Source organism: Puma concolor, chromosome E2, assembly GCF_028749965.1.
Source record: "Puma concolor isolate L17-30 chromosome E2, mPumCon1.1.hap2, whole genome shotgun sequence".
NCBI lineage: Eukaryota > Metazoa > Chordata > Mammalia > Carnivora > Felidae > Puma > Puma concolor.
The window spans coordinates 43,941,311-43,965,386 of record NC_141681.1 but is presented as its reverse complement, the minus strand read 5'-3'; the positions used below and the strand labels follow the sequence as shown (position 1 = coordinate 43,965,386).

Sequence of the window (24,076 nt, the reverse complement as noted above, 5' to 3'; positions counted from 1 at the left end):
ATGATTGAATAAATCAATAAACAGGTGAGCAGAGACAAACCCTCCAGGCAGAAGAACTCTAAATAACTTACATAGATACTCTGCCCTCAAGGAAGCAGAAAACCGCTCCCATTCTTTAGGTGTGGGCTGCACAGAGTGACTTCCTTCCAAAGTGCATGGCACAATATAGAAAGTGGGGGTGAAAGGGGCACCTGGGTGGTTCAGTCGTTTAAGTGTCTGACTTAGGCTCAGGTCATGGTCTCATGGCCCATGAGCTCTAGCCCTGCGTCGGGCTCTGTGTTGACAGCTCAGAGCCTGGATCCTGCTTTGGATTCTGTGTCTCCCTCTCTCTCTGCCCCTCTCCTGCTCACACCCTCTCTCTCCTTCAAAAATAAACATTAAAAAAGTGAGAAACTTTACAGTAGAGAAACCGGACAAACACTACCTTAGCTAAGTGATCAAGGCCAACATTAACAGTCATCAATCTTGTAAATAACATATTCTTCACATGATGTGATGAAAATGGCAAATTTTTTTTTCAACGTTTATTTATTTTTGGGACAGAGAGAGACAGAGCATGAACGGGGGAGGGGCAGAGAGAGAGGGAGACACAGAATCGGAAACAGGCTCCAGGCTCTGAGCCATCAGCCCAGAGCCTGACGCGGGGCTCGAACTCACGGACCGCGAGATCGTGACCTGGCTGAAGTTGGACGCTTAACCGACTGCGCCACCCAGGCGCCCCGAAAATGGCAATTTAACTACCTCTGTGATTTCCCTCTCAACAGCTCAAAATGATAGTATCATCATGAAAAAAAAAAAAAAATTCAATAGTGGGGTATCCTACAAAATACCTGACCAGTACTCTTCCAGACCAGTCTTCCAGACTCCTCCTAATTTCTTTGGAGGTCACAGACAACAAGGAAAGCCTGAGAAACTGTCACAGTCAAAGGAGGCCTAAAGAGACATGACAGACATCTAATGGTAATGTGGTATCCTGGAACAGAAAAGGGACACTGGGTAAAAACAAAGGGCTCTCTAAATAAACTATGGACTTCAGTTAATAAAGATACCAGTAGTGGTTCCATAATTGTTACATATGTATCATAAGATGCTAACAGAGGAAATTGGGTGTGAGAACTCTGTTCTATCTTCTCAATTTTCCTGTAAATCTGAAACTGTTCTAAAAAGTCTGTTAAAAAGAAAAAAAGTCTGCTAAATGAAGCTTACATTTTTTGTGAAATTTCATCATTATACCATTATATGCATACTCTTCTGAGTGCATATACATTATACCATAATCAAAGAAAATCAAACAAACTCTGTTTTAACTAGGCTCCATGCCCCATGTGGGGCTTGAACTCACAACCTTGAGATTAAAAGTCACATTGCATGCTCCACCGACTGAGCCAGCAAGGCTCCCCGAAAACCAGCGTTTGCTGTAGGTTTGTAAAAGGCATCTTTTACCAGGTTGATAAAGTTTTCTTCATATTTTATTAAGAATTTTTGTCATGAGGGGCACCTGGCTGGCTCAGTTGGTGGAGTGTGCGACTCTTGATCTTGGGGTTGTAAAATTCCCACGTTGGGTATAGAGAATACTTAAAATAAAGGATTAAAAATAAAATCTTAAAAAAAAAAACCCACAATTTTTGTCATGAAAGGGTATTTCCTGAATTTTGTCAAATGTTTTTTCTGCATCTATGAAGGCTATCCAGTTTCTCTTTATTTTCTTAATGAAGTGAATGATGTGTATTAAATTGTGGCTTGTATTCTTAGAATAAACACAACCTTGTCGTGGTATACTTTTTGTTTTACACAATTCTAGATTTGTATGCAAATATTTTGTATAGGATTTTTGCATCTATGTTTATGAATGAGAATGTCCTGAAATTTTCCTTTTATTCCATTATGGCCTTAACTGGTTTCGTTATAAAGACATCAGAGTCCCATAATAAAAACTAAGAAGTACTGCATTTTTAAAAAATGTCTCTAGGACAGTTTACCTTATTAGAATGATATATTACTTGTAAATTCAGTGGAAATCACCTGTAAATTCATAAAGGTTTGTTGCATTACTAAGAATTAAAACGACTGATTAAACTCCCCTAAGACATAGTACAGTTCAGGCTTTCTATTTCTTTTTTAATTAATTTTTTGGGGTTTTTTAAAGTTTTTTAAAATGAATTTATCCAGATCATTAAAATTTTCAGTATACTGGCATGGTATTTTTATTATCATCCTTTTGTTCTTTACTATCATTTAAATCTATGCTGAGATTACATTCTCCATTTAGTTATTCATCTTTCCTGTCCTTTTCATGATGAACTCGATAAAGTATTTTTTCCCTCTTATCTCAATTATATCCTTCCTGCTAATTTCTTTGGAGTTTATCCTGTCTTTCTAAGTTGGATCCTTAGCACATTAACGTTCATCTTTCTTCAAGTGTGTAAGCCTAGAACTTTTCTTCCAGCTACCATATTTGATGCATCCAACTTTCACATGTATCACTTTCGTTATCACTAAAAAGTATTTTTAATTTCCATTAGTTTTTAACCAATGAATTAAAAACAGGCATGCAATGTTGACTGAATTTAATCTACCGAATATCTCCACCATATTTAAAAGAATATTCATCTAGGGGTGCCTGGGTGGATCAGTCAGTTAAGCGTCTGCCTCTTGATTTCAGCTCCGGTCACGACCTCACAGTTCATGAGTTTGAGCCCTCATATTGGACTCTATGCTACAGCACAGAGCCTGCTTAGGATTCTCTCCTTCCCTCTCTCTCTGCTTCTCTCCAGCTCGTGCTCTCTCTCTCAAAATAAATAAATAAACTCTTTAAAATAAATAAGTAAATAAAAGAATATTCATTGTAATCTCTCCAAGAGATTTAAATAAAAACAGCCCCATCTCCTATCATCAGTACTGAAAATATACCCAGAAATATATATACTCTTACTTGAACAAATACTTTGCCCAAACGATGCAATGAATAGGTTCTGAAGGTGTGTTACGAATTGTACAGCCAGGAAAAGTTCTCTGTGTAGGTTTGGGATGACACTCATAACACTCAGTTACACCCTGCAAAATCAGGATATGAGAAGAACATTTATCCCATGATGGTGGTTTTCCAACACTATAGAGTAATGTCATCATAAACATTCATTCATCTACATTCCAACTGTATTTTGTACTGTCAAGGAAATTTTAAAATATTAGTGACTCCAAAATTCTTACTTTACAGATGAGGAACTATAACAAATATGAACTGAATCAATCACAGTCACAGCTAAGTCTAAGCCAGGATTTCTCTGACTCCTGGACCAGTGAACACCACTTACAACAACCCAAAGGAAATTACTGTACCTGAATATCAAACACAAGAAGTTTACCTTAATCACATTAAACAAAAGAAAAATTACTAGATAGACAAACAACAGCTTTCTAACCAATTATCTGTCAAATATTTAAATATTACCCATTATATTTGTGTTACTTGTAATTTCCTAAAAACTAAGCAAATTAAAAGTAATTATTAATTTCAAGAACTACCTAGATACACAGAAAATTCCTGGCTATTACCAAACCAATACTCTTCATTTTGTTGATTTAGGCTTACATCTTTTTTTTTTCCATTTTATTTTTAAAATTTTAGTTAGTTAACATACAGTGCAATACTGGTTTCAGGAAGAACTCAGTTAAGCTTACATTTTAACTTGCACCATAAGGAATCCTTGGAAGAAGTCTATGGTACATAAGACAAGTTTTCAAAACCATCAGATGAATATTCCTCAATTGAGCAATTCTCAACCTCAGTCTTAATACATACTAATATCTTAAGATCATGTCAATAAGCAATGTCTTTACAATAATGGTTAAAGAACCAAAACTTGAGGGGAGCCTGGGTGGCTCAGTCTAACTTCAGCTCAGGTCATGACCTCATAGTTCCTGACTTGGAGCCCCACATCAGGCTTTCTGCTGTCAACACAGAGCCCAATCAGATCCTCTCTCTCTGTCCCTTCCCCACTGGCTCATGCATGCACTTTCTCTCTCTCAACAAGAAACCTAAAAAAGAACCCCAACTGGCAAATAGTGTTTTAACATAAATGGCACCAGATCCAGGGTTTTCTCCATAATACCATTTCTGGTGTCCTTTGAATAAGCTTTCTTGGGGGCAAGCCATTCCTTAAATCACAGTAGAAAACAAGAGAACTACTGCTTTGACCTATGAATAGATCCTGAAGGAATCCACTGATTTAACTAAAATTTAACACATGCTGACATTTACAACAGTCTTTGTAGAATGATACTAAATAAGCTTCCAAGAGTAGTATTTATCAGCTGAAACAAATGAAGCAGAGCCACAATTTTCAACATGGGTAAACTGCCAAATAACGGACAAAAATAGCAAATTTTAAGTCAAGTGTAATTCCTTTTGGTTTCAAAACCTGCAAAATGATTCTTCAAATGTATCTATGTTTAATTTCCTTGAAAGAACTAGAAAACAAAAACAAACAAAAAACAACAACAAACCACAATGCTGCATTTTATAAACTGGGTTTGAGTGCACAGGTATTTATTTACTCTATTATTCTCTAGTTTTATCTAAACATTTGAAATATTTCACAAAGACACCAAAATTTTTCAAAGTACTCTTCAGATCTATGAACCTAGACTTTAGATAAAAAATAACTTTGCAGAAGGCAGTTTCATCATATATCAACTACAGCATGACATGTAGCCTCAGCTACAAAGAATTTTAAAAGGCAATTTTATTATGTTTACCAGTCTAATAATTTTAATATACAAGCTACAGAAACAAAGTAGCACAGAGTTAAAAAAAAAAAAATCTCTGCTTATAATACTCTTTATTACTTGATACAGTATCTAGTTTTATCAGAGTACAAAAATCCCTACATCTTGGGTACTAACCAGCCCATATCATGTAAACCCAAAGTTTACTTCTTCCCTCCATAAGATCACAAATATTTGGGAAGTAAAAAAAATTTATTTTACCTTTTTGATGGTAGTTACTTGCCCAAGATAACCAGCAGTTCCACTCTCAATAAGAGGAACATCAGCTGCCAGGCACATCCTATTAACATGGTTGCGAGCAGCTAGAAGAAAAACACTAGTTAGCAGGAGTTGATGGGGGGAAAAATCAGTTACCTTTAATTAGGATGACATTTACCCAAACTTATTTTATTTTTATATGCAATTTTCTTATAGCTATGACCAGGGTAATACAACTGTTACATAAGAGACATTCGCTAGCAAAATTCCAAATACAAGGAATTTATATGACAAATTTACTCCAAGAAAAAGCACCCTTACTATACTTTTTAAATTCCAAAGTGTCACCTTTCTATTCTATAGCTGTAATCTTGGCTAAAATATTGTCTCAATGAATTCTGAGTCCTTAACTTACTATTATTCTAATAAAATTATCAGGTAACACATGGCAATGAATGGAGAATGTGGAATATCAACTTGGAACTATAAAGGCAGTTTAAGGCAAGGGGAGTAAAAAGGAGTCTAGTAAGTCATCCTGACCCTTTCTCTGCTTTGTGTTTTTTCTTTGGTATTTCTGGCTCAAAATTGTTACAAACCACTCCACTGGTGTTGTTTTACATGTGGAACAATGACTGGCTATACAATACTTGATTATAAGAAACATCACCCCCTACTGTGAAAAGCTTCAATGGTTCAAAATGTGTACATCTAAATAGAATCTAGGCTGATATTTTATGGCACCAACCATATCTAAAATAATTCAAGATCCATGGCATCTATGCTAACTTTGACAACCTGTTGCCACATTCTCAAAACCATGGTTTTAGGGCCCTGATTGCACTTTAGAATCACGTAGGAAATTGAAAAATTATGATATTCAGAGTCTGATTTAATTGGTGTTGGTGGGATGTAGGCATTGATATTTCATCTCCATATAAATGAAGGAAGTCACACTGTGCTTCAGTGATGGAATACTCTGAAACAAGCACACACCCACATACCAAATGTACTCACCCTCTTTAGCGTTTTAACAACTTCTATCTTCACACCTTTTGGTAGAATAGCAGAGTATATGATAGCTAAATTCTTGCCTGTTCTAGTTAAAATTACAACCAATTGGTAAACTTTAAACCTAACCTTACTTCTCTCTGGATTCGAACTACTGAGGAAATATTTAAAATACTAAAAAGTATAAACAGCCTTGTTATAGGGGAAGGAAAATACTTAGAAATTAAATGTATTAAAAATAATCTCACCTCTGTTATCCAAAGCATTCATAACCAATATAAACTGTCGAAAAAATTCCACATTATAGTCAGGGCTACAAAACAAAATAAAACAAATGTCACCAAAACAACTGGCCTTACACATGATCTTCACGGCATAATACAGGGTCCTAAAAAGCGTATTAAAGTAATGGTGCAAAAATAACTGATATTAGGGAGGGGTCTCTATTATATTTTGATTTTTTCCAAATGCCATAAGCAGATTTTAACGAAATTACTTCCCACTAATCCCTGTGACTAGACACCCTTTCTGGCCAGCTACCCAGGGCTCAAGAGCAGGATCTCAAACTGGCAGAAAGATGGCATGGCTTCACAGGTCCCATGGCCCTCTCTGGGCAGCCTGGGAACAGACAAAGAACACATTCCCAGGATATGCCTGGCCTCTGGCTTCACCTCACATGGTCAGGATCAGGCAGGGTTCAGGCCTCTAGGGTTCCCACTTTTAGCAGCACTGGGAAAGCAATACGGGTAAGAGGGTTATAGGGCTAGGCAAAGGCTTGCAGAGCAAACAACCAGAGAATAAAAAAGGTGGAGATACATATTTCCGGAGAAAGTGTAAGACTTTCTCTAATTCCAGACCTCAAATGAGAAGTTATTACTTTTAATACCATTTACTTGTAAGCCAGACAACAGCTATACATCAAGGATAATTTAGATCCAGGATTCCTTTGCCCCAACACTTCCATAGTTATATATTCATGGAGAGCAGAGAATATTTATGTACTGTGAAAACTATGACCCCTTCACAATTCCTAGTGTTATATTATAGAAGTCATAGTCAAAATAAATATTTTGGGAAGCAACCTTTGAAACTGAAGAAGACCACAGATGAAATCAATCAGAATGAGAGCAATATACTTAGAAAAGTCTGGATCATTATGTAAGGATTTTTCATAATTTACTATATCTTTATTTAAAACAAAAATAAAGGCCCTTTATAAGTTTCTCATTAAAAAGTAACTCATTTAAAAAAATCTCATTAAAAAGTAACTCATTCAAAAAGTAACTCATTTAAAGTATTAAAATATCTTACCTCTTATCTAACTCCCTGAAATCATATAAATTTAAAAAACACAACTTATTATGTGAGTACAAGCTACCACATTTTAATTTTTCTAGAAAAAATTTTTTACAAAATTATTATTTAAATTTCAGTTAGTTAACATTCAGTGTTACACTAGCTATTTAGTGACTCAACACTTACATACAATACCAGGCGCTCATCATAAGTGCCCTCCTTAATACCCTTCATCTATTTAACCCACCCCCACTCCACCCACTGCACCTTCCCTCTGATAACCATCAGTTTGTTCTTTAGAGTTAAGATAAAAAGAAAAAAATTCTTAAAAAGCAGAATGACCTCAAGCTCATGTAGCTAATAAAAATACCATATACTTTGAAAGTTTAACTCACAACAAACTCAATTCTGCAACATAATAATTAGAACATACTTCATGATGCTGTCATGGTAGGCTATGATATTAGCTTTCGGGTAAAACTGCAGTACACTTTCTTTAGCAACCTGGAAAAACAAACAACACTCAATTACTAAATTGATTGCTACAACATTTCTCTCTGCATTTCAAATTTATTTATGGCAAACAATACTGTTATTTCACCTACTTACATAATATACTAAATATAAGCATATAAATTTAATATCTTATATTATAAGCTAAAGGAATATAAAAATGTGACAAAATTTCATTAACATTAAGCTATACACATTTTAATAAAAATAACAGGAGAGCCGGCCCTTTCCCATATATACATCTACATGAATGGTAAACTTCAGCAAAAATATAAAATGCAGTAACTAGGTGTTAACCCATTCATTCATTCAACAAGTATTTAGTATCTTCTATTTACCAGGATCTCTATGAAGCATTTGGTAAGCCAAAGGGACACTAATCAGTGTAAACAAAATTACAAACAATGATAAATGATACACAGAAAAAGTAGAAGTTGTGGGGTGCCTGGCTGGCTCTGTTGCAAGGAAGAACATGCAACTCTTGATCTCGGGTTGTGAGTGCAAGCCCCACGTTAGATGTAGCAATTACTTAAATATATTCAAAGAATCTTTAAAAAAAAAAAAAAAAAAAGAGTAGAAGTTGTGAGAGGAAGATCTTAGTCTAAGAGGTTTATTCAGAGCATATCACTAGAGAAGGAAGCCAAAATTTGAAAACTGAAAAGGAGATAAGAGTGGGAGTTTGCCAAAAGCGTTGGGAGAAAAAGCAAAGTAAAAAGGTGTTTTAAGACCCTGAGTCAAGATGGAACATTCAAGGAACTAAAGAAAGGTCAAGGTGGCTAGAACCTCAGGGAGGTTGTCTTTTTCTAAAAGGGACAAGAGCATGGGCTGTAGGTTCTCTAGCCCTCAGGAGAAGCCAATCTGCAGGAACACAGAACAAAGCTCATCCTAAGCAAACAATCAGAAATTTAAATATGAAGGGGACACCCTTTACACGATTGAGGACAGCATAGCCTTAGAGGATCAAAACGGGAGGATGTACTCTTAGGTGCCGTCCCCTATACTCTCCCTCCCACTGAAGAGTCCCAGTTAATCTGATACCATAAAGAGAAGATCCATCAAAGTGCAAAAATATAAATGAACAGAAATGGTATAAGAAAAGTAAAGTTACCTGGGCCTTTGATCTTCCAACATGTTTCTTTTGAAACAAAAACTGCCTGTTGAGGTTGCTGACGTCGATAGTATCCAGATCAATCTACAAGTGCATAAACTCCAGATAAATCACAAATTTTCTGGTGTGTGTGAGCAATATCACTATCCTCAGCACCCATAACCCAAAACTTTTGCTATTTGCTACATTAGCAGAGGAAATGCTTTCCCCAGTAATACCAAAATTGTTAAACTGATAAAAATACTTTAACACATATGAAAAAAAAAATCAAGATTTAATTTCAGAGATAACTTTCTCAAAAATATTTTAGAAAGGATGCATTTTTTTTGTTTAACCATCTTGGCAAATGTTTGGAAATTCCTTAGATGGCATAAAATCATAATGGGTTTATTAAAATAAATATAATTCATTTCTTTAATTACTCTTTCAAATCAAATAAATCAGATTTAACTGTGACCCGTTTTTCTTAAATGACACTTAGCAGATTTACTGCGTTTTTGTTACTTTAGTTCAAAAGTCTTCCCCCACACACAACTCCATTTACAATTCTCACCTAAGGGCTATGAAAGGAAACACCACACAAGGTTGAAAAAAGTGTCACATTTTAACTTTTATCTAATTGCTGCTTAAAAATAAACACAAGAGGGGCGCCTGGGTGGCTCAGTCGGTTGGGTGTCTGACTTTGGCTCAGGTCATGATCTCACAGTTCCTGAGTTCAGTCCCACATCCAGCCCCACACTGAGCCCCACATCAAACCCCACATCAAGCTGGCTGTTGTCAGCAGGGAGCAGGCTCTGGATCCTCTGACCCCTTCTCCCTTGGTCCCTCCCACTCTTGTTCTCTGTCTCTCAAAAACAATAAATAAATAAATAAATAAATAAATAAATAAATAAACAAACAAATAAATAAAGAATGACTAAAGACTTTATAAATTTATATTAAGAGTCATCAAACATTCTAATTGTGAAACATCTTAACAGCTTTGGTTATAATTTCTGAAAATCATCATATATAACCGTCTAAACATTTTCTATTTGTACTTTCTAAATTTATTATAGAAATTAAATCAAATAGGGGCACCTGGGTGGCTCAGTTAAGCGCCCACTGCCCACTTCGCCTCACTCAGGTCATCATCTCATGGTTTGTAAGTTCAAGCCCCAAGTCCAGCTCTGCGCTGACCACTCAAGAGCCTGGAGCCCGCTTTGGATTCTGTCTCTCCCTCTCTCTCTGCTCCTCTCCCGCTCACACTCTCTCTCTCAAAAATAATAAACATTAAATTTTTTGATTAAATTAAATAGAAAAGGATCAGCATTTATTGTTCAGGTGCCCAATTCACTGTCTTGTCTATTACAAGACAGTTCCTTTAATTTTTTTTAATGTTTATTTATTTTTGGGAGAAAGAGAGCGCGCGCGTGCGGGGGGGGGGGGGGGGGGGAGGGGGAGGGGCAGACAGAGAAGGAGAGAGACTAGGAAGCAGGCTCCAGGCTCCCAGGGCTCAGCACAGAGAGACCAACCCGGGGCTCAAACCCACGGAGTTGGGAAATCATGACCTGAGCCCAAGTCACATGCCCAACAGAGTGAGCCACCCAGGCGCCCCACAAAACGGGTCTTTTAAACATGCAGCAATAGGTACCAGCTGAAGCACAATCATATTTGGATTTGTGGTACAGAACTGGATGGGAAGAATAACTTTGTAACAGCCAAAGGAAAGATGTGTAAATTCTTCCCCCGCCCCTCATTTCATGGTTCAGTCTGCCATATTTACTTTTTTTCCATTCCGTGTTTCCACTACACTTTAAGACACTTTAAACTGACATCCAAGCTCCACGTAACATCGCCAATCTCTAAAAAGTTTACATTAATAAAAATAATTTAAAATTACAGCCACTGTACATCAATGCAAAAGTTAAAATCCTAGTATCTTCAGTGATACAAGCTAACGTATCTATGAAGATAACAATGACAGTCACACAGACTGCACCCAGAACAGAGGGGTGAGAGCCCCAAAGGAGTCCTGCCACTTGCTTCCTGATTCAAGGTAATTTACTAAAACCCTTCTAGATCTCACTTTTCGTCTCATCTGTTTAAAATAAAAAAGTGGGGGGGGGGGGATGAAAACTGCGTCTGCAACCTTACGGCGGTAGCGCAGATTAGATGCGTTAATGCAAATTACCCGCTCAGAACATCGCCGGTCTCGGGACAAGCGCTCAGTATGTATTGGCTCCTATTACTGCCACCCTCTGCTCTGGACCAGTATTTGAGTTAAGGGAGACCTCCCAACTGAACAGTCACAACCTCCACGAGAGACTGAAACAATCACCTCCTGCCTCCCCTTAAGGCTGAGGAACTGCCCTGAAGCGAAAAGACACGAGACCTCCTCCACAGCCTAGAGCCGCCACAAATTCGCGCTGCCAAGGAGGCAGGGGCGGCCGCACCGCGAGACGCCAGGAAGACCCCGGCCCGCGCGGCCTCTGTGGCGTCCCGAGCCGGCCAGGCGTGCAGCGAGGCCCGCTCTGGCCCCGCCGAGCAGCGCCCTCTCTGCAGGCAGCCACGACCCCGGGGTTTCCAGGCCTGCTGCCGCCCCGCCCCCTCCAACTCTGGTCCCGACCTCCGGAGCCCGAGCCCCCCGGCCCCGGCAACACGGCCCGCCATTCAGCCCGCGCGCACTCCTGGCCCTCACCAGGTCGATGTGGGAGAAGCCAGTGAGCACGAGGTTCTTGAGAAGCTCGCAGCCGATGCCGCCCGCTCCCACCACCAGCACCCGGCCCCCGGCCACGGCCTCGGCCAGCTCCCGGGGCAGTCCCCGCGACAGTGCCATGGCGGGACGACCACGAGCCGCGGCGGAGGCGGAGGCGCGAGAAATGAGCCGCGGCCGGAAGCAGGTGGGGGAAGGGCGACCCAGCTTCCGTTCATGCGCAGTGCGGCCGTCATTTGGCGCCGAGCGGGCGACGCCCGGGACCTGTGGAGCGCACCGCGTAGGTCAAGGCTCGGCTTTGCGCCAGGAGGTATCTCTCTCTCGCACCTGCAGTGATGCTCCAGCCGGGTCGTGTTTTCACAGACGCGCGCGGAACCGCTATCCGGCTTAAGAAACCTACGGGCCACCTTTTGGCCTGGGGTTTGAATTCCCAGCCAAGGCTTACTTACAGGTTAAAAAATAGATGCCCCTGTATGTAAGAAGCTCTTACAAATTAACAAGAAAGCAAGTGTCTTTTAAACAGCAAATACAGGTCAAGAATGTGAACAGGCACTCACAAAGAAGATGAACAGTATGATCAATAAACGTATTAAAATTTAATCGAAGAAATGCAAAGCGGTGTTTAGATCATTTTCACCTATTAATCCGGAAAAAGAAAAAGTGTAACTCTCTATTGTCAAGGAATAGGAAAACAAGCACTCCCGTTACTATAGTTATGGATTGTAAAGCAAAGCTTTTCTAGAGGGTGTTAAAATAAACTGAGGTGTATTAAAAATTTTGTTGGGGCACCCACTTGGCTCACTTGGTTAAGGCTACGACTCCTGGCTTAGGTCATGATCTCCTGGTGGTGGGATACAGCCCCGTAGGCAAGTCTGCGCTGAGCCTGGAGCCTGCTTGGGACACCGTCTCTCCGTCTCCGTCTCTCTCTCTCAAACTCTCTCAAAATAAATAAATAATCATTTTTTTCTTTTTTCTTAAAGTTTATTATTTTTTTAATGTGTATTCAATTTTGAGACAGAGAGAGAGAGAGAGAAAGACAAGAGCACTAGTGAAGGGAGGTGAGGGCACGGAGAGAGGGAGACATAGAATCCCAAGCAGGCTCCAGGCTCTGAGCTGTCAGCACAGAGCCCAACACAGGGCTGGAATCCACAGACCTTGAGATTGTGACCTGAGCCGAAGTCAAATGCTTAAATGAGCCACCCAGGCCCTCCCTGCCCCCTAAAGTTTATTTATTTTGAGAGAGAGTGTGTGGGGGGCAGGGGGAGGGCAGAGAGAGTGAATCCCAAGCTGACTGTGTGGAGCCTGTTGGGGGCCCAGCTCGAACTCACAAACCATGAGATCATGACCTGAGCTGAAATCAAGAGTCCCGATGTTTAACCGAATGAGCCACCCAGACGCCCCAGTAAATAAACATTAAAAAATTTTTTTGTTGACTTGAGCAAACTTTGATTTGAATTGGGCAGCATTCTACCTGGCAGATAGAAAGGAACTCTGAGGAACTGTACAAAATGAAAGATTTTGATGGCTATAAGGGAGAAGGAGCAAGGAAGTTCTACAAAAGTGGGTTGGTTATTGGAAGGTTACCTTTCCTTTAGGTGATCTATCAGACATATTACCTAACTAATGCTGATCAGGCAATTCCTGATTGACTGGTTTAAGATTTCATTTCTAGGAGAGCCAGAACTATAATTAAGTCTCTGCTTGGTGACATGAGGTTTAGCGTAAGCAACTCCATTTTGGGCTTATTGCCCTTTTTTTTTTTTTTTTTTAAGCAAGGGTAATTTGGAAATATGATTAAAAAATCCTCACAATGCTAAATAAAAAAGATACAAAGTCATGTACGAATAAATTTTGTAAACACAAAAATATATTTAAAAAACAGGAAGAAAACCACAGTTAATATTTTTATGTATCTGTGTTTCATGGAATTGTGTGTAATTTTAATTTCTTCTTTACACCTTTCTGTATTTCCCAAATGCTCATGTTCCTTAAAGAAAATGTTAATTCTAAAATCAGAAAAAAATTATTATCCCAACCACTAAAAAGAAAGGATAATTATGTAATGTGATAGAGGTGCTGGTAAAAAAGACACAACAGGCTCAAAATGTAGTCACTTGTGCTAAGGAGCAAGCTAGCAAACCAAGAGTTAATACCTACCCTAATTGCAGTTTCAGCCTTCCCCAGGAGTGGAATTTTAAACCAATCAGTCTGCAATTTCCTGGTGAACACTAGTGATACAATCTGACCCTGGTAAGGGAAGGTAACTTTGCCTGAAATACTCTATTTTGTAAGTTCCTGTCCCACAGTCCTTCTGCCTATAAAAACCTTCCATCTTGAACAATTCAGAACTCCTTTCCACTTGCTAGATAGATGGGATGCTGTCAGACTCATGAATCTTTGAATAAAGCCAGTTAGATCTTCAAATTCACTCGACTGAATTTTGTTTTTCAACATGCTAAATATTGCTACAAGAGCAATCATATTACAATATATAAATGTATGAAGTTAACACATTGCACACTTTATAAAAATAAATGCTGTAAATGTTTATTTTTGAGAGAGCATGAGTGGGGAGGGGTAAAGGAGGGGGGATGGAGGATCTGAAGCGGGCTCTGTGCTGACAGCAGACAGCCTCATGTGGGGCTCAAACCTATGAACTGGGAGATCATGACCCAAGCCGAAGTCGGAGGCCTAACCAATAGAACAACCCAGGCACCCCACGCATCGCACGCTTTAAATTTACGCAATGTTATATGTCAAATATATTCAGTAAAAAATAATCATTAGAAGAGAAAGGATAAAGATAGAAAACATAGGAAAATGCTTTTGACTTCTGTGGTCTTTCTCATAAACTGTTGGTTCACCAACCACACACCAAGCTGGTCTATGAGGAATACTCAGGCTGCTGCCCTGATGCAAGAGTGCAGGAAGTGCCAGAGTGCTCAACCAGAGTGGGGGGCACAACGGACTGCTGATGTTCCTTCCCAACACAGGGCTGGCTTATAGAAAGACCCCATCCTCGCAGTTAAACCTACAGGAGGCCCTCCCCAGGATGCTGATCTTACATCTCCCTCTAGACATTCAGTGAATGGGTCACCTTCCTTGGCTTCTCTCCTGCCTCCCTTGTCTTCCCTTGGCCGGCCTGAGCTGAGTACCTTAATTCTGAGGGCCTTTGCTTTTCTTTGTGGATTTGTGTGACTGTAAGTATAAAGTGTAAAATGCTTGCTCACCTTAAAAAATTCAAATTAGGACACAAGTGCAGGAAATGAAAGTCCCACCCATACCCACTCCTACTCCCCAGGACCTTTGATGGCCTTTGTCCTTCTTTCTATTTATTTTCTTAATGTTTATTTATTTTTGATAGAGAGACCATGTGCCAATGGGGGAGAGGCTGAGAGAGAGGGAGACAAAGAATCCGAAGCAGTCTCCAGGCTCCAAGCTGTCAGCACAGAGCCCGATGCGGGGCTCAAACTCACGAACTGCGAGATCATGACCTGAGCTGAAGTAGGATGCTTAACCAACTGAGCTACCCAGGTGCCCCCTTCCTTTTTTTTTTTTAAAGTCATCTCTCGATCTTGAACTCATGACCCCGAGATCAAGACTCGCATGCTCCCCCAACTGAGCCAGACACACACTCCAGGCCTTTGTCTTAATTGATCTATGTCTCCTTCACTTATTTGTTCTTATTTAACTCATCTCTTCACCCAATGTGGGGCTCAAATTCATGACCTCAAGAGTCATGTGCTCTCTCTGAGCCAGCCAGGTGCCCCTGCAGTTTTACATTTAAATGGGTTCACAATGGGGTGCCTGGGTGAGGCACCTGGGTGCTTAAGCTTCTGACTTCACTTCAGGTCATGATCTCATGAGTTTGAGCCCTGTATCAGGCTCTGTGCTGACAGCTCAGAGCCTGGAGCCTGCTTCGGATTCTGTGTCTCCCTCTCTCTCTGCCCCTCCCCCGCTTGTGCTCGGTCTCTCTCCCTCAAAATTAAACGTTAAAGAAATAAATAAATGGGTTCACACTGGACTTATTTTCTCATGTCTTGTTTCTCTAACAGTATATAACAACCCTACCCTTTTCCGCTCTGCTTTGCCTGATAACTTCCCATAACTACTTCCATGCACCCCACGTCTTTCGTCTTCAGCTGAAGATTATATTTGAGGTAATGGCTTGGGCCATTTCGGGGAGTTTATTCGGTTTTGCTGAGTATCTTCCGTCTATATAGGAGGTACATATACTTCTGTTTTTCTCCTGTCAATCTGATTTTTCTTACAGGGGGCCTCAGCCAACTACCTAGAAGGGCAAAGAGAAAATTATTTTTCCTCCCCTATGTACCTCACTGACCAGCAAGTTGTTTGTATACAGTCAGCCACTTTCCCTCAGGGGCCCCGGGAGGCAGGATCAGGTGGTGTCCTCAGCGGTCACACACTGCCCAGGAGGACCTTACCTCAAGAGAATCTGGACCTAATATATTGTTTACCAGAGTAGCAAATCAAATTGTTTATACCAGTTTCCTCATCTACGTAGGCAAATAGCAAGTCTGCACATAGCTGGGGGGGGGAGTGTTTTTTAAAAAAATTTTTTTTCTCAACGTTTATTTATTTTTGGGACAGAGAGAGACAGAGCATGAACGGGGGAGGGGCGGAGAGAGAGGGAGACACAGAATCAGAAACAGGCTCCAGGTTCTGAGCCATCAGCCCAGAGCCTGACGCGGGGCTCGAACTCACGGACCGCGAGATCGTGACCTGGCTGAAGTCGGACGCTCAACCGACTGCGCCACCCAGGCGCCCCAAAGGGGGGGGAGTGTTTTTATACTGCTGCCAAAGGGTAGCAGAATGGAAGGGTTGATAACATAAAAACTGAAAGGAGAAAGGGGAAACTGGAAAAGTGGACACCAGGAAAGAGGGACCGTGTCCAGAATCGAGAGAAAGGGCCCCCGTGCTGTGATGCTGCAGGGGCAGAAGGTAGGCATGGGTGAGGCTGGGGATCGTCGGGTGGGAGAAAGAGGGGCAGGTCTCAATAGCTAGTGTCACAGGGTGGGAATCTCAAGAAGCTGGAGCAGATCTGGGGCGCCTGGGTGGCTCAGTCGGTTTAGCGTCCGACTTCGGCTCAGGTCACGATCTCGCGGTCCGTGAGTTCGAGCCCCGCGTCCGGCTCTGTGCTGACTGCTCAGAGCCTGGAGCCTGTTTCAGATTCTGTGTCTCCCTCTCTCTCTGACCCTCCCCCGTTCATGCTCTGTCTCTTGTCTCAAAAATAAATAAAGGTTAAAAAAAAAAAAAAAAAAAAAAGAAGCTGGAGCAGATCAAGAGGCTTGATCTGTCAGCATGCAGGGATGGCAGCGGAGTGCGCTGAAGTGCGGTGGCAGCACTTAAGAGGCTGACCAGGGCTCCTGGCTCCCCAGCTGGTCGTGCAGGAACACTCGCCCTCTGGGCTGGAGGGGAGCCACATTCTGTGTGTAAAATGCCCAGACAAGCCACTGACCCTGGAAGGGTAGACCAGCCCACAGCCAAGAGGTTCTAAATCTCGCTTCTGCCCCAGTACAGGTGCCATAAAGCAAAAAGGACAGCACTTAAAACACAAAGAGTTAATAGTTTGTGAGTCAAAATGAAGTAAAAATACACAAATCTGGACATTAAAATTTGTTTTAATTTATATAAATAAAAGGAAATTCTCTACTTAAATAACGGTTCATCTGGGTCTTCTTGTATAATACAAAGTTCTTCCATGGGAGTCTGACAATTTTCAGGCCAGCAACTCTTCTCACATGTATAAATTAGAATTGTTCCAAATTCCACAGAATGACCTGAAAAATATAACATATTCCAGCAAAGAGACAGTGTCAGGAGATACACTCAATATTTGAAGGTGTGATTAGTAGATGGAGCCCAGACTCTGGAGCAAGACTACGTGGGTTCAAATCCCAGCTCTACCACTGAGCAAGTGATTTCACCTCTCCATAATAATGACTGTATTTATCATGAGAAGATTGTTTTGAGGAGGATTATATAAACTAATACACGTTAGATACTTAGAACAGAGCCTGACACGTCTTAGGTGATCACCATAAAACAAAGAGGTTAAGTAACTAAAGATAACTGAAGGAGAAAGATGATGCAATATTAGCACACCTGGTGTTGCTACAGGAGTGATTTTACCCAATAAGCCGAAAAAATAATTAGGAAAAGCAAAAGCAGCACTCACTTGCTTTCATTCACAACACACTCATCCTCTTCCACAAAGCAAGTGACTGCTGATGACAAAAAGCAGATTTATCAGGAAAATATACTTTAAAGTCTTTAGTACAACTGTCTAGGATATTGGACACTGAAAACCATTTAAAAATATGTCATGTGGCGTCTGGCTGGCTCAGTTGTGTGAGTTTATTTTTCTTAAAAAAATTTTTTTAATGTTTTTATTTTATTTTTGAGAAAGAGACAGAGTGTGAGCGGGGGAGGGGCAGATAGGGAGACAGAGGATCCAAAGCAGGCTCTGAGCCTTCAGCAGAGAGCCTGATGTGGGGCTAGAACCCACAAACTGCAAGGTCATTACTTGAGCCAAAGTTGGACGCTTAGCTGACTGAGCCACCCAGGTGCCCCTCTTTTTTTTTCTTAAAAAAAATTTTTTTTTAGTTTATTTATTTTGAGAGAAAGAGAGTTCATGAGTAGGGGAGGGGCAGAGAGAGAGGGAGAGGGAATTCCAAACAGGCTCCACACCATCAGCACAGAGCCCAACCTGGGGCTCAAACTCATATCTTGAGATCGTGACCGGAGCCGAGATCAAGAGCCAGATGCTTAACCAACTGAGCCACCCAGGCTCCCCTCAGTTGTGTGACTCTTGATCTCAGGTTTATGTGTTTGTGCATGTTGGATGTAGAGATTACTAAAAACAAACAAACAAACAAACAAAACACACACACACACACACAAAAAAACATTTAAGATAAACAAACAAATAAAAATATATTATATTAATAGAACACACTACCTCCAAGAAAGGATTCAGGCCAAAAAAAAAAAAAAATTCCAAAGAGTTTACAAAACTTTATCAATGGACAATGCCATGAAGAATAACATCAAGAAAATACAACTGAAAAGAACTCCCACTGATGGCAGAACAGGAAAACAGGAGTCAAGAGGAGTTAGGCAATTGGTTTGGAGGAGCAAAAGAAAAACACTTTGAAAGGAAAATGCAGGCAGGGATGATGGAAAGAAAAGCATCAAAGACTGAACTAGCAAGGCCAAAATAAAACGACTTAGAAGAAATGACCTGGTGAATGTGAGATAATTTCCAACCAGAATGTGCAACATGCAGTCTGCAGAAGGCATGAGAAGGTTAGAGTCTGAGAACCAGTAGCCACCAGGGTAGGAAAGAAGGAGGGGCAGGGAATCAGAGGCAACAGAATACCAAATAGCAGAGTTATGTACAGGAGGCCTGAGCCCAGAGACCTGCCACAGTAGAAGGGCAACGGAGGGGTAGGAGAAAAAGGAAACAGATATGGGGGTCAAAATAGCCCCATTACGTATCTAATGAAAAACATCAGAAGCCACAAGGAACAGAAAAAAGGTGAAACGTAATTACAGGTAGAAAGGGAAGGCTTGAGAGAATCTCAATGAATGCAAAGGGAAAGAAAAAGGATGTGAACACAGGAGAGGAGAAAGGTGACCAATGCAACTGGTCAACACAAAGGCCCCACGCTAGGTGCAGAGATTAAAGAAATAAAAAAATCTAGGGGTGCCTGGGTGGCTCAGTCAATTGAGTGTCTGACTTTAGCTCAGGTCGTGATCTCATAGTCTGTGAGTTCGAGCTCCACATTGGGTTCCCTGATATCAGTGAAGAACCCGCTTCAGATCCTCTGTCCCCTCCTGTTTCTGCCTCTCCTTTGCTCATGCTCACTCTCTCTCAAAAAAAAATTAAATTTAATTAAAAAAAAAAGGAAATTAAAAAATCTTAAAAAAATTACTAATATACTTGGGGGTGGAGCAGGGCACAAATGTCCTTGTTATAGTAAAGAGCCAAACACATACTATCTAAAACTGACAGACGGAATGAATGTAATTCTCTTAACTTCAGAAGGATCTTTTAGAAACTAGGTGAAAGAACCCATTGCCTACAGTGAAAGAACCCAACCGCCTCACATACACTTACTTTTTCTTATGTTAAACTTGCATACATTTATTCCAGTATTTTTAATTAGTATGTACTGAACTTTCCTATCTTTAAATTTTTTCTAGCCATCCAACTGTCTAAACTTTCTACCTACATTTATGTCAAGGATGAGGACTAGAATGATGTTGATTAGTGTTAGTAGTGGTGATTTCCAAGGTTCACCACACATTTACAGAAAACCTTCAACATAACATTCAGGGGTCAGAAAAACTGCAGGAGGGGTGCCTGGCTGGCTCAGTCAGTAGAGCGTGCGACTCTTGATCTTGGGGTTGTAGGTTTGAGTCCCACGTTGGATGCAGAGATTATTTAAAAGTAAAATCTTAAAAAAAAAAAATGGCAGGAAATAGTCAACAAGTAAAAACTTTAAAAACAGACCACTTCTTAAAGATATAAAAGAAGAACTCATAAAGCAAAAAAAAAAAAAAAAAAAAAAAAAGGTGGTATGGAAAAGTTTCAGAAAACAAAAAAGATCTTCTGAAAAATAAAAATAGGATGGCCAAACTAAATTCAAGAGAAGGGTTAGAAGATAAAGCTAACAAAGACGTAAAGATAAAACAGAAGCAGTCAGGCCCAACGGCCATACACCATATGTGCAAAGTTCCAGAATAGGCCAAATCCATATAGGAATGGAGGAGAGTGACACCTTAGACAGGGAGGGGTATACTGCCCAGGAAGGAGGCCCAAGGGGCTTTCTGGGGCACTGCAAACACTCCCTATGTTAATCTGGGAGGTGATGACAAGAGTGTATTTATGCAAAAAGTCGTCAAACTGTAGGCTTAAGATTGGCACAATTCACTGTGTGCTTTCTTTTTAAAAAGGAAGTACATGGCAAAGATTTCCCGAATATGAAACCAAAAGCACAGGCAACAGAAGTAAAAACAGACACATTGGACTATATCAAAAACTTATGTGCATCAAAGGACACAACAGTGAAAAGGCAATCTACAAAATGAAAGAAAATATTTGCAAATCATACCAGATAAAGGGTTAATACCCAGAATATAAAAAGGACTCCTACAACTCAACAATAAAAAGTCAAATAATCTGACTACAAAATGAAGACTAAGACTTGAGTAGACATTTCTCCCAAAATGATATGTCAATGGCTAACAAGCCATTTATATGAAAGGATGCTCAACACCATTAACCATTAGGGGATATGCAGGGCATCTGGGTGGCTCAGTCAGTTAAGCGTCTCTCTCTCTCTCTCTCTTTTTTTTTTTTTAATGTTTATTTATTTTTGAGAGAGAGAGGGAGACAGAGTGTGAGTGGGGGAGGAGTGGGGGAAGGAGAGGGAGACACAGAATCTGAAGCAGGCTCCAGGCTCTGAGCTGTCAGCACAGAGCCCAAGACCTGAGCTGAAGTGGGACTCTTTACTGAGTGAGCCATCCAGGCGCCCCCAAGCATCTGACTCTTGATCTCAGTTCAGGTCATGATCCCATGGTTCATGGGATCGAGCCCCACATCTGGCTCTGCGCTGACAACGTGGAGCCTTCTTCCTTCTTGTTATTCTCTCTCTCCCTCTCTCTGCCACTCCCCTTCATGCATGCACTCTCTCTCAAAATAAATAAATATTTAAAAAAATTCATTAGGGGAAATGCAAATGTAATCCCAATAAATACGTCACATCCATTAGGACGGATACTATAAAAACAAACAACACCCCTCCCCCCCAAAAAAACCCCAGAAAACAAGTGTTGGTGAGGATGTGGAGAAAATGGAATTCTTGTGCACTGCTGATTGGCAATATAACATGGTGAAGCCACTATGGAAAATATTATAGTGGTTCCTCAAAGAATTAAAAATAGAATTACCATATGATCCAGCAATTCTGCATCTGGTATATATATCCAAAAAAACTGAAAGCAGGATCTTGAAAAGATATCTGTACACCCATGTTCATAGCAGCAATATTCACAATAGCCAAGTAGAAGCAACCCAAGTGTTCAAGAAACGAACTGATGAACCACATGTGGAATATCCACATGACAGAATATTGTTTGCCTTTAAAAAGAAAGGACTTCTGACACGTGGTACACCATGGATGAACCTCAAGGGCATTGTGCTAAGTATAATAAGGCAATGTCAGAGGACAAATACTATGATTCCACTTATATGACGTATCTAAAGTAGTCAAATTCATAGAAACAGAATGGTGGTTGCCAGAGGTTGGGGAGAGGCAGAATTGGGGAGTTGTTAATGGTTACAGTTCCAGTTTTGCAGGAGGAAAAAGCTCTGGAGATTGGTTGCACAATATCGTGAATAAACTTAACATTACTAAATTGCACATTTAGAATGGTTAATATATACTAAATTTTATGTTACATATTTTTTACTGCAACTAAAAAGATGAATAAAGTACAAAGTTGAAGAAAACTCTTGGGAAGCAAAACAAAAATCAGACAACAAAAGAGAACAGAATCTAAATAGCAAAACAAACATTTCACTAACAGAAGTTCCTGTAAAGGCACAACAAGAAAAATAGAGTATCTTCAAGGAAATTGAAGGACATGAGTTTCTGAACTGAAAACACTTACCAGCTACTCAGCACAATATACACAATTTCAGAATAACAAGGATAAAGTAAAGATTCTAAAAGTGACCTGGGGGCACCTGGGTGGCTCAGTCAGTTAAGCGTCCAACTTCAGCTCAGGTCATGATCTCATGGTTCGTGAGTTCGAGCCCTGCATCGGGCTCTGCACTGTAAGTGCTTGGGATTCATTCTTTCTCTTCCTTCCTTCCTTTCTTCCTTCCTTCCTTCCTTCCTTCCTTCCTTCCTTCCTTCCTTCCTCCCTTCCTCCCTCCCTCCCTCCCTCCCTTCCTCCCTTCCTCCCTTCCTCCCTTCCCTCCCTCCTTCCTTCCTTCTTTCTCTCTCTCTCTCTCTCTCTCTCTCTCTCTCTCTCTCCCCAATCCCCCCCCCCCCCCCCCCACACACACTTGGGCCTGCTCTCTCTCTCCTCTGTCTCAAAATAAATGAATAAACTTAAAAAAAAAAAAAAAGTGACCTGAAATAAGAGGACCAAAGGCCAGCATGGGACTGTTTTCCATAAGTAGGCTGCTAAAAGAATGAGGTAATATCATGGCACCTCATATTGGGTGTAGAGAGTACTTAAAAATAAAATAAAAGAAAGGTAATTAAATCTTTAAAATTCTGAAAAAAATTACTAATGGCTTAGAATTCCATACCTGACTTTATTATGTGCATAAAGATAGAATAAATGTATCTTAAGACCGATGGGGTACTTTAAATACCTATTTCCCACAATCCTTCTTCAGGAAACTACTGGAGAAAATGCTGTAGCAAAACTGAAAGGATAAACCGAGAAAGAGGCAGATCAGAGTTCCAGGAAAACAGGGGACCCACTTGGAAGAGGGGCAAAGCGATACCAAAATAAAGGCAAAAGGTGACCCAGAATGACAGCAACACTAGAGGTGCGGAAGGCCTAGAGTTCAGACTAGCTCAGGAGAACAAGGCACATGTGACAGGTCTTCAGGGAAATAAACATGGAGCCGGGTTGTCTGGAGTTGGACTTGTGAGGAAAATAATACTGAGAACCTCCAGGAGGGTGTGAGAAGAACTGGCCATAAGAATGAAACAGGTATTGGGGCGTCTGGCTGGTTGAGTCCGTTAAGCCTCCAACTTCGGCTCAGGTGATGATCTCGTGGTTCATGAATCCAGGCCCCACGTTGGGCTCTGTGCTGGCACCTTGGAGACTGGAGCTTGCTTCGAATTCTTTGTCTCCCTGTCTCTCTGCCCTCCCCTGTTTACTCTGTCTCTCTCTCAAAAATAAATAAACATTAAAAACAATGTTTTTAAGACTGAAACAGGTATTATTAAGTCCAAGAACATGTGATCACAATACACTTTGCTAACTACAAACAGACTAACTACAAAATTACAAACATTGACCAGGAGTATGGGAGAAAGCAATAGGGTGAGGAAGAATGGGAGGGGGCTGTAAGAGATCCCAGATCCCCCATGCCAATTCAGAAATTCAATTGATAATGTCTAAAAGAGGTAAATGTAAAAAAAAAGTAGTACCTTTTATTTAGAAGTACAAAAATAAATTCTAGAAGAACAGCCCGGAGTGCTGCCAGTGTCTCCCTTGAGTGCAACTAGATGGCAGAGGGGGTGAGAGTGGGGCTGTAGTGGTTTGTTAGAAGCCTTTCAGGATTATGCAACTTTAGACATTGTGAACATTGTGAAATTTCATTCAATAAATAGGGAAGACACTGGTATTTCATAACAGTATTGTCAGCAACATAAAAATCTATCTTCAGTATTTGTGTACTATATGTGTTCAAA

The 24,076-nt window shown here is 40.5% G+C and overlaps 2 protein-coding genes across 5 annotated transcripts in view; both read right to left on the bottom strand.

Annotated features, from left to right (window-relative positions):
• The window catches only part of UBA2 (ubiquitin like modifier activating enzyme 2), a 40,615-nt gene extending 28,828 nt beyond the window's left edge, over positions 1-11,787 (bottom strand). For 2 of the 3 annotated variants that reach the window (XM_086689610.1, XM_086689611.1), the window contains exons 1-6: positions 11,592-11,787; positions 8,912-8,995; positions 7,724-7,794; positions 6,243-6,307; positions 4,990-5,090; positions 2,933-3,054 (exon numbers count right to left, since the gene is read on the bottom strand). In XM_086689610.1, coding sequence (XP_086545736.1) covers positions 2,933-3,054; positions 4,990-5,090; positions 6,243-6,307; positions 7,724-7,794; positions 8,912-8,995; positions 11,592-11,729 — 581 coding nt within the window. In that variant the 5' untranslated portion in view covers positions 11,730-11,787. The remainder of the gene's footprint in view (positions 1-2,932; positions 3,055-4,989; positions 5,091-6,242; positions 6,308-7,723; positions 7,795-8,911; positions 8,996-11,591) is intronic. The other variant, XM_025914200.2, reaches the window with a different exon arrangement.
• Positions 11,788-17,230: 5,443 nt separating this feature from the next.
• PDCD2L (programmed cell death 2 like) overlaps positions 17,231-24,076 on the bottom strand; it is a 23,003-nt gene continuing 16,157 nt past the window's right edge. For both annotated transcript variants that reach the window (XM_086689619.1, XM_086689618.1), the window contains exon 7: positions 17,231-17,407. In XM_086689619.1, the coding sequence (XP_086545745.1) occupies positions 17,277-17,407 (131 nt within the window). In that variant the 3' untranslated portion in view covers positions 17,231-17,276. The remainder of the gene's footprint in view (positions 17,408-24,076) is intronic.